At 38.0% G+C, this 11,183-nt stretch overlaps 1 protein-coding gene across 1 annotated transcript; it reads left to right on the top strand.

Annotated features, from left to right (window-relative positions):
- Window positions 1-4,076: 4,076 nt before the first annotated feature.
- On the top strand, window positions 4,077-10,114 carry LOC135933721 (cyclic GMP-AMP synthase). Its single transcript, XM_065471869.1, has 8 exons — window positions 4,077-4,182; window positions 4,278-4,501; window positions 4,825-5,053; window positions 6,033-6,178; window positions 7,191-7,335; window positions 8,612-8,711; window positions 9,119-9,241; window positions 9,724-10,114. The coding sequence occupies exons 1-8, from the start codon at window positions 4,077-4,079 to the stop codon at window positions 10,112-10,114; spliced, it is 1,464 nt and encodes a 487-aa protein (XP_065327941.1).
- Window positions 10,115-11,183: the final 1,069 nt, after the last annotated feature.

Genomic DNA, 11,183 nt, shown 5'->3' with positions numbered 1-11,183 from the left:
TACACGATAAATTAAATAACACATCCCTTAATCGAACGATGCTTTATCAAATTTGATGAACAGCCTGAGATGTAAAACCGTAAAATTACAGAAAAAGCAAAAAGCACTGACAACTGATAACCCAGAGTTTGTCCTCTAACTGAAAAGATGACATTTTCTGTTCATTCACAGAAAATCACATTCATTTGACTAATCTGATTACATCGCCACAGACCCACAGCAAACAAAACAAAGCAAAACTGTAATGAAATAGTGAAATAGTGTACATGAAATAGTGAAAAAAGAGAAACTTTTCTGTAACTAGAAAGTGCATTTTCTGAAGAAACTGCAGTGTGAATGCTTGAATCTGAATGTATGCACTGAAATTAATTAATTGCTGAATTTTAAGTTAAAAATGTTGAATGAGATGAAAAATACAGAAATTTGCACCTGAAAACAAAAGTGCAGAACTGCTAAAAGCTGACAAGCACAGAGAAGAAGTTGGAAAATAGCTGAAAATGTTTTAAATGTAAATTAGAAAAACCTAACTAATGAGAAAAGAAAATTTAGAGTCAGAAAACATCTGAATAAATATTAAAAGTTCATATTCTTTGAATCACTGAAGGACTAAAATCTGATCCTTCCACTTGGATCCACAAAGTTTAAAAACTTTACATCTCTGAGCTTTGAAAGACACGGTGTTGGAAAGAGAAGAACGATGGCGACGTTTTGAGGGTAAAATGATGGCTGTAGAGCAAACACTGTGGACACAGCAGCAGTTGAAAGAGAAGTGTTTAAGATGAATCTTGGCACAGTGAGAGACAGAGCTCGTTAGGCAGGCAGGTGTGAGCCTGGTTGCTATAGTGACTGCACCCAATGGCTCCATACACACGGACACAGACATGCGCCTCACTTTTGCTGCTTAAAATGAACAGAAAAGTCAGGCCGAAACAAATCGTTCCCAAATGAAAAGTACACGTCGTATCGACAAAATTCTTTCACCGTGAGCGGCAGCAATGTCTAGTCTACTGAATTCTCAGTTTTCATGCCTGTGGAGTTTATTATATGGACATGGTGACAGTGTAAAGACAGTGTAAATTTTAAGTTAAAAATGTTGAATGAGAGGAAAAAACAGAATTTTTAACCTGAAAACAAAAGTGCAGAACCTTTGAAAGCTGATTTTTACACAGAAGAAGTTGGAAAATAGCTGAAAATGTTTTAAATGTAAATTAGAAAAACCTAAGATTCAAAGTCAGAAAACATCTGAATGAATATTAAAAGTTCATATTCTTTGAATAACTGAATGACTAAAATGTGATCCCTCCGCTTGGATCCACACAGTTTAAAAAATTTAAATGTCTGAGGTTTGAAAGACACGCTGTTGGAAAGAGAACAACGATGGTGACATTTTGAGGGTAAAATGATGGCTGTAGAGCAAACACTGTGGACACAGCAGCAGTTGAAAGAGAAGTGTTTAAGATGAATCTTGGCACAGTGAGAGACAGCGCTCGTTAAGCAGGCAGGTGTGAGCCTGGTTGCTATAGTGACTGCACCCAATGGCTCCATACACACGGACACAGACATGCACCTCACTTTTGCTGCTTAAAATGAACAGAAAAGTCAGGCCGAAACAAAACACTCCCAAATGAAAAGTACAGGTCGTATTGACAAAATTCTTTCACCATGAGCGGCAGCAATGTCTAGTCTACTTAATTCTCAGTTTTCATGCCTGTGGAGTTTATTATATGGACGTGGTGACAGTGGAAAGACACCATGCTCTTCTGAGTTTCAAACGAACCTTCTGAGCCATTTTAACATTAGAGTCTATGGAAGAGTTGGAGGGAGTAGGCTGTGCATTGGTGACCTTTATGAAAGAACCATAACACCTAGTACAATAGTAAACACATTGGATGAAAGAGGACAGCGATGGCTACATTTTGAGGTTAAAATCATACCTGTAGAGCAAATGCTGCGGACACAACATCAGTTTAAAAAAAAGATTTTAAGATTAATTTTTGACCTGCTTCCACTCTACCAGTTGAGCTGTCTCACTCTAGCAGCAACATTCCGTCCCATACACACCCATTATAAACTCTGAAACGGTTGAAAAAACATCATGAAACTTAAACTGGAACTGAAGAAAAAGTATAAAAGATATTGAAAAGATAAATACAAGTTGAATAGTTGAATGTCTTGTCTTTGTTTTAAAGTTTGAATGGTGGCTCTACGTCAATGTATGTGGAAGTAGATACAGTTTAAAGAGGAGTCAGTTTAAATAGAATTTGAAGGGTCTCCCCATTGAAATACATGGGAAATTTTTGTTGAAAAAAGTTGAATAATTTTAAAAATATAAATGTTATAAATGAGAAAAATACAAGCAGTCATGTCCAAAAGAAGAGGAATCTAACGGTGTTTGAATGGTTTTTCTAAGTTGAACGGTTTTGAAGGAGATAGAGTACAAAAAACGTACGGAATAGATAAAATAGAATAAAGATTAGAAGAACAATACTGTGAATGCTTTTACAAGCATTCACACTAATAAAGATTACAACAACAATACTGTGAATGCTTTTACAAGCATTCACACTAATTAATTGCCACCCTGACAAAAAAAACAAAACAATAGTTTAACATTTCTTTCTTTTACTTAGTTTATTTTATTATGCAAGGCCATGGGTTTTATCTTCGTCAGGAGTTGAATATTTCCCTGCTTTTGCAATTTTCTCATCCATTTATTGCTGCAGAGAAGTCTAGAAGTTCCTTTTACTCATAAAATTTAAAACAAACTGGCCATGACCCTTTGTTTTTACACCCTGTACATTATAAATGTTTTCCTCCCTGCTGACAGCTGAGCTGCTGACGTTACATCTCAGCTGGCTTCTGTATGAATTTCGCTGTACATTGTTTGGATGAAGTCTTCTGATATCTATTATGTTTTTCACTGTCACAATGAGAAATTCCTACTTTTTTGCAGTGGGTAATAAGAAAGAGAATGACGTGTGTATGAATGAAGTGTATGAGAAGAGAGCGTTAGTAACTTGATTTCAACCAACAGTACAACACTTTGGTGAAGGTTTTACAGTCAGGTGGTCTTAATGAAAGTCCAGCTGACACAGACTCTGGACTCCAGTGAGTCCGACATGTTCATACCAACTGGGCCCAAAGGACATACATAAAGGGCTCAACTGTCCTGTCAGTTTGTTTAACCAAAGCGTGGAAGGGAGCTGTGAATGTGCAGGATAGCAGCAGTGCAGGGTGTGGCCGGATGACTGAAGTGTGTGTAGGATTGGTCAGGGCTGCAAAAACAACACAACCTTACCATTGTGTCACATTTGATACTTTAAGCCAGCACATTTTAAATCGGAGTTAATTCTGGAGTTATTCTATTTACTGTAATATTATATGCAATACATAATATTCTGTATAAAGCCAGCAAAGACTAAGCAAACTTTTTTTTAGAAACACACAGTCCTAAACGTCAATAATTAAAGACATAAAATCTAACTTTATGATATCTGTAATAATTTATATAGAATGTATAGATGTTTACTACATGTTAATAAACCTCTACGTTTAGATCAGCAATACCCAAAGTGTGAGCTGTGGCCCCCTGCTGGGCAACTAAGATGGTGCAGTTGGTCTGCAGAAAAAACAAAACAAAACCATGTAATTTACTATCGTGTAATTAAGGTTTACAATTTGAAATGAGTGAGTTAATAAAAAGCTACATGTTACTTTTTCTGTTCTGACAGATATTTGGTCCTGAACTTGTCTCATATGTTGTTGTGGGGAAAAACAAGTGTAGCAGCGGTTAGCAGCTGCTGCAGGTAAAGCGTTTAAAGTGTTACCGTCAGCTCCAAAAAAAGAAAATTGTCAGAAGATCAAAATGAATCAATGATAACTCGAAGAAATAAATGAACAGGGCAGTGGTTAAAGGTTAAAGGTTGGATAGGTTGCAGAAAATTTGCAGATTTTAGAATGGGCAAAGTCAGTGGTGTGTTTCTAATTTTTTTTTTACATCTCCCATATTTAAGTTTCATAGATTTAATTAAACAGCAGGTTATTTTATCTGTGTTAAAGGCTAAAATAAGTGAGTTATGGAGTTAAAGGACAAACAACAACGATCACCACGTCAGGCACGGGTGGACGAAAGAGTAAAGCCTGTCGCCAGACCAAAAGAGAAGATTCAGCAGCAGCAATCAGGTGACACTGCCATAATTTTGGGGGCTTTACATCAATCTTTAACGCTCACTCCTCTGCTTTGCCTAAAAAAAATTATTATCTTTGGCACTTTGCAGAGGAGGGGGAGGTGGCTGAGGAGTCCGCCTCCATCCCCACAGATCTGGGCAACTGGATCAGAAATAATGCTAAAGAGTTAAAGATCCGGCTGACAGACCGTCGCTTGGCTGCTGAGGTGGTCAACGATTTTCGTGAGAATCTGCTGAAATTCCTTAACAATGAACACCCTGTATTCAAGTCAGCAGAGTGCCTCAACGCCGGCAGCTACTTTGAGAAAGTTAAGGTGAGGTCACAGCATCTGAATTTTAATTCAGACGTGACTGTTTTAATGTTTAAGGTTTTTTAATTCAGTTTTAAGTATTCGTATGTCCTTCCTTTGTTCTTATTAAGTTCACCTGTTCATCTGATCTGACTGCCTGAAAAACATCAAATCACTTCATTAAGTCACTCTTGATGCACGAGTATCACTTCAGTAATTTCTAAAACATCTCTTAGCACCTTAGTGATTAATATATAATGAAAGCCTTACTGCACATCCCTTCCCAGTCTCTGCTCCTCCTGATTGATTTGGTCTGTTCGGACTTTTAATTCATTCTCTGCTCCCAGATCCACATGCCTGATGAGTTTGACATGATGCTGACGTTTCCAGGCAGTCCAAACCTACGCCTCAACCCGACGAAGCTCGACGGGGGTCTCTTCTACCGGCTCGATCTCACCCGGCCCACTCGACAACCCATTAAGGCTTTTCTTCTGGAGAACAACCTCACCCTCTCGTCGAGCAAGGTCCTGAATGAGATGCATCGCCTGGTCCGCAAATTCCTCAAGACCTACAAAGGTTTTCTGCCTCACCTCTAATCTTATACTTCTGTTTCTCCTGCTGGTCTTCTGGCTTTTCCACCTTTTAATGGCTCAAAATTGTTTAGAGAACTTCCTAAAGTTGTCTTGTCAACAGGTTTTAATTGGGTGGGATCCGATCATGGTTTCATGGGATGTAAAACAGACAACCATAATGGGCTAAATTTGGATCAACTTTTACTAAGCAGAGCCAGATTTCACGATTATGAGGCTAAATAAAGGCCAATCAAACAGGCACGATTAATGTCCGATGCTTGTTAGGATCATTTAAAATCAATACCTAGACTGAAAAAAGAACTTCTTAACTCATTTGTGCATTACAGAGACATTTTTTAATTAACACCACCCTGATATATTTTAAACATAGCTGTATCTTAGTCCCCATCAGAGTTATTATAGTGTCATGTTTTCCATTATTTTCATTTTAGTTCAGTTTAGATGCACAGCAGCAAAACTGTGGTTTTATCATTAACTGCACAAGAATGTAACAGTGCAAGCACTGCACAGACAAAACTATCCCAGAGTTTATGTACATATCCATCAAACCCTTTACAGTCAAACTGAACCAAATAAACAAAAAGTGAGTAAAGGTTTTTTTTGTTGATTTTGTAAGTATGCACTATCGTTTCAGTTAGCTTTGCATTTTTTATTTTGTTTGTTAACAAAAAGGTTCATCAACACCAACCCCGAGTCTCCATCACTAGATTAATAAAGTGAGATTAGAAATAATTGAGATTTTTTATTCTTTATTTCCAAAATATCTGCAGTGAATAACAATTTAATATCGAGTAGTCAGTAAACTCTGATGTTACTGAACCACAAGTGTTGAGAAATGAAGCCCAACATGTTCAGATGCATTTTAATCACAGTGGCCTCTTAATGTGCGCTCTTCAGAGTGGGATCATTATCGCTACACAAAGCAAAAACAGATTTAACATTTAACCTGTGCCTGTTTGCAGTGCCCGATGAACGCTTTCGCTGGGAGGTGAACAGGAAGCGCGTGCACTCTCCGGCTGTCACTTTGTCTCTCTTCAAAACTGACGAGAACAGCGAGGAGCTGATCTCCGTGGACGTGGTTCCTGCGCTCGAGGTAATCACTGAATCTGCTCTGTGGTCATAAATAAGATTACTGGCCGCTTTGTGTGTGCTGCTCAAAATCATAATTAAACGTATGAAGCCTGGATGACCTGTAGTTTTGTCTGAATGATGCATGAGTCACCTTCAGCACTTTTGTAACAATGCTCAGTTTGTTTAACTTGGACATAAGAGAAATCATCACTGCCTTCTTTCTCCTCCCCTCAAAATTACACATACCCCTTTAAAGTGATGCAGGAAACTATTGGCAAAATAAAACCAAACATCTGCATGTATTGTCTGTACTTTAAGGGCTCTGGAAACACTGGGCTCTCCCAATGTTTCCAGTTTAAGCTAGTGTTATTAAAATAGTATTTTCATTATCATTTCTTAATGGTTATTTTTAATCATTTCATGTAGCTTTTAATTTTTTTTGTTTTTTAATTTCAAATCAATCTTGTGTTTCTAATGTTTCCCTCTCAGTAACGTATAATCTTTAAGTCTTTTGTCAAACCTATCTTGTGCATCAACTTGTAACTTTTTGTTTGGTTTGACAGCTTGAGGCTTGTGTTTTTTGACTAGTGTCAGAAAAGTTTGCTTATAAAGTGAGACACAGAGCAGTGAGTTTAAGGCGTTTATTCACTTGCAAGAGAAGAAACACCATACACATTTATTCTGGGAGCAGATAAGCTTCAAAGAAATCAGTTAAGTCACCACAAGGAGTAGCTACAGCATAGCCCCCAGTATGCACCTACATTTTTTTCCCACTACACAAAGGTCACAAAACTAATTTTGAGGCAATAGAATCACTTGGAAATCTAACAATGACATCTCCCAAAGGGCAAAACAAAACAGGCATCCCAAAAGAAGCTTGACAGAGGAATAACAACATCAGGATGCCATTGAAACATACCAAAATAAATAAATATTAAACAGTGAACCGGGACAGTTACATGACACGTGGCAAAAGAGTTAACTGTGTTAACAGCAGCAGCATTTTTCACCTGCTGCGAGGTAATGTTCCTCATTGTGTTTGTTTGTAGATTCAAAGTTGGCCGGCTGCGGTTCGTAATGGCCCAGATGTATCCAACTGGCTGGGAAAGAAAGCTCTTCAAGACATCCGAGGTTTGCCGTGTTATTTTGTACCGAAGAGGCAGAAAGGACGAAAACTCAGCGAAGACGCCAAAGGTGAGAGGAAGCTCGTTCCGCTCTAGACCCCAAACTCAGAGAGGCATTTCTGTGTGGTTTGTTTTTAAAAAGACTCGCAACACAAAACACATTCATTTCACTTTAATTCATTTTTAGTTATATAGCGAAAACAGAGAAAACCAGAACAATCACATGACCCCCTATGAGCAAGATCTTCAATGACAGTGGGAAAGAAAAACTCCCTTTTAACAGGGAGCATAACAGCCTGAGCGTTTGGCTCATGGTGATATAGTGATACATACACTGACAGTGAATGAAAAAACATATTATCCACCATTCATCCTTTCATTTTCTTAACTGCTTAACTCACAGGTGTCAAATTCCAGGCCTCGAGGGCCAGTGTCCTGCAGGTTTTAGATGTATTCTTGATCCATCACAGCTGATTTAAATGGCTAAATTACCTCCTCAACATGTCATGAAGTCCTCCAGAGATCTGGTAATGAACTAATCATTTGATTCAGGTGTGTTGACCCAGGCTGATATCTAAAACCTGCAGGACACCGGCCCTCGAGGCCTGGAGTTCGACACCTCTGACTTAACTGGACAGTTCAGCTAACGGTAGCTATGTGACAGAAAATAAGGAAAAGCCTCACAGATTCACTTCAACAACATCCAAAAAGTTTAAAAAATTATTATTTTTCTGTAAGATGATACAAATGTTTTGTGTCGGATAAAGGTCGGGGTGTTTCTCAATGTTTTTCCAGCATCAGCTTTAAAGATTCCCATTATGCTGGAAGCTTCTTCAGCTAGGTCCTTCAGTGTTTTAGGGCAAATATCTGGTGCTATGCTTCAGTGACTCTCAGGGGTGGAGCTCATGTTAACAAAATGATGGATGCTTGAAGTCACTAAAATATTTGGATGTCCAATTTGTGACAGCAGGTTTGTATATGTGTAGTAATCCCAGTTTTGCAGGTAGACGACTGTTTTATTTACATCTTCTCATGGACAAGACATAATAATATTTAAAACAGTCCAAATCGCGTAAATGGTTTCAGAGATATCGAAGTTTGAGTACTGGGGGAAAAACAATCAATACATTTTGATCCATCTTCAGTGTACAGGTATGACACCATGAACGAAATCCAAAATAATAACAACAACTAAGAGCAAAGACAAAATATAAAATGGGACAAACTATCACAGGTCATAGATAGATTTTGAATCTCTGAAGCTTTATTGCACAATAGACTGTGCTCGGTTTTGTTGTGTGCTGTCCGAATACGTGGTGATGTTATGTTTTGCATTCCCTCATCAGAGAGCTGGAGGATCTCTTTCTCTCACATTGAGAAGAAAATCATCACGTCTCATGGCAACAAGAAAACCTGCTGTGAGAGTCATGCCACCAAATGCTGCCGGTGAGGCATCTTCTCACACAAAATCTGATCATCTTGGAATCACAGGCCGGAGTAAAGCACTGAAGCGTCGACTGTCATTTAGAGAGAATCTTAATTGATAGATTTAATTGGTTTGACCACAGTATTCAGAGATGATGATATCACTGTGTTAAATGACATAAGTGCAATTACAGATCTTGTGCCATCTTATGCAGTTCTGTTTTAGAGCTACACTTGTTGTGTTTGTAGAGCATTTTCAATAAAATAATGAACAAATAACTGAGTAATGTAGAGCTGGGACCTCCAACCTCCCTGTGAGCCTAGACTGTCTAATTGGCTAATGAAGTGGATGACAAATGTCACAGATTTTAAACTTTTGGATTGTGCCTTTCTGCCATGTTTTTTTTTGTTGTTTTTTTGTTTTGCAGAAAGCAGTGCTTAATGCTCCTCAAATCTCTGATTGAGGGTCTAAAACAACGTTTTCCAGAAGAGCTGGATGACCTCTGTTCGTACCATGGGAAGACCACCTTCCTGCACACCCTGTCCACCAGGTATTCCTCAAAACTCTCATTACAGGGGTAGGCTTAAGTCCTGATTTCTCCTGACGCATGTGTGGGTGATAAATACATGTAAAGGAAATGTGATGTACTGGTGGTAAAACTAGCTTCCAACTCACTTGCTGTTATGTTTTCCCTTTTGCTCTGTACATTTTGAAAAACAAAATAAAAGACAAAATTGTTGCATGTGGGGAATGAATCGTGGCTCAGGGTCCAAAGCTACCCTATTAGACTCCAAGAATAAAAAATATGTAAAGATTAGCACAATCGTTTCCTTTCAATTGAATAACAAGCAAAACATTTCCTATTTTAAGCTCTGCAAACTATTACAAGTAAATATAACAAAGTATATTTATGCTTATTACTAATTATAATGATAAGAATGAGTGACCTGTAATCTGCCCGTAAACTGATATGACTCTTAATTTACATACATGATTTCTCTGATGTTTTCCTCCCTGCATCCTGTCTTTCAGGTACGATGATGCCAAATGGAACCCTCGGGACCTTCCTGTCTGCTTCCTGTATCTTGTCCGGGCACTGGAGGACTACGCGAGCAGAGGCAACCTCCCTCACTTCTTTGTCCCCGAATGCAACCTCTTCTCGTCGTCCTCCTTCTCTCGTAAAGCTCTGGCTTTCCTCGTCAATGCCCTGAAGGAGCAGAGGAGGGACGGCCTGCCCCTTTTGAAGCCTCCAGCTCTGGTGTCACCTCTGATGCCCAGGGAAGATTTAGATGAAACCTGCAATGAGACTTTTGAGGAAAGGTCCTTCATACTGGTTCACTCTGTGGACGCAGCACTGATGAATAAACTGGGTGTAGCATTTGCTGTCGTGGTGGGTTTTGCCTTCTATATCCTGTTCAAGTAATGAGAAATGTGAAGTATGATGCTGATTAAGTGAAACCCTGTGACCAAAAACTGACATTTGAAGTGAAATGAAATGAACGTCATTGTAGATAAACATTTAATTATCAATGAGGATATTTTTTATGTTTTAACTGCATAAGGAAAAAAATTGTCTTTGATGTTATGGAATAGTTATAAATGTCTGTGAAGGTCCTCAGTCATCCAGGTCATCGTAGTCAAAGGATTTAGCAAAGAAAAGCGTCTGGACTTCTTAAAGTTGCTTGAAGACGTTTCACCTCTCATCCAAGAAGCTTCTTCAGTTCTAAGTGAGAACTTAGAACTTGCACGAACCAAAACATGTATGTATATTCCAGATAGCTGTAGTATTATTAGAATCATATGATTACAACAAATTTACCTCTCCTCCACTTCTTTGAAGTGTCTCCCACTCCCAGTGCACTTGTTAGCATGTTTTGGTTCGTGCAACTGGTTGTGTTTTTTTCAAATTCCGTTGTGTTTTGTGTGCTTTTGCAGCGTTTTTGTTGTTGTTGTTGTTGTTGTTGTTGTTGTTTTGCAGCATTTTTCTTTTTGCAAGTGTTTTCTGCAGTCCGTTTGGCCTCTCAGGGCCACCGTAAAATATTGTGCTTTTGTGAAAGTCGGATTTATTTTGACTGCCTTGCAACCTAAAAAAACAAAATAAATGTATTTTATACAAAGGTATTTAAAGTGTAATAAAGGAAAACAACAATAATAATAATAAAATGCAAAAAATTAAGTTTGAGTTTTTTGTGTGCGTGTGGCTCAATTCACCATTTTAAGTGGTGTGTTTTTGAATAAATTAGGTGTAATATTACTCAGCTTCATAAACAAATATATTAATAGATCAAAAAAGGAAACTAATCCAACAACTTTTCCATTAGGTGTAATTATTGCTCAATTAAATAGCAATATATAGAAAAGATATGACATTGGACGATAATTATTGTAATTTTTTAATTAAATTGTCTTACTTTAAAAAATAATTATAAAATAAATGAGGAAGGCTTGCTTCGTCTTGAAATTTTTTTGTCTGGTAAAAACTCTGAAGACAA

The sequence above is a fragment of the Pelmatolapia mariae genome, linkage group LG22, assembly GCF_036321145.2.
Source record: "Pelmatolapia mariae isolate MD_Pm_ZW linkage group LG22, Pm_UMD_F_2, whole genome shotgun sequence".
In the NCBI taxonomy this organism is placed as follows: domain Eukaryota; kingdom Metazoa; phylum Chordata; class Actinopteri; order Cichliformes; family Cichlidae; genus Pelmatolapia; species Pelmatolapia mariae.
Note: the sequence above shows the minus strand (reverse complement) of the source record. Positions and strands in the feature narration are given on the sequence as shown.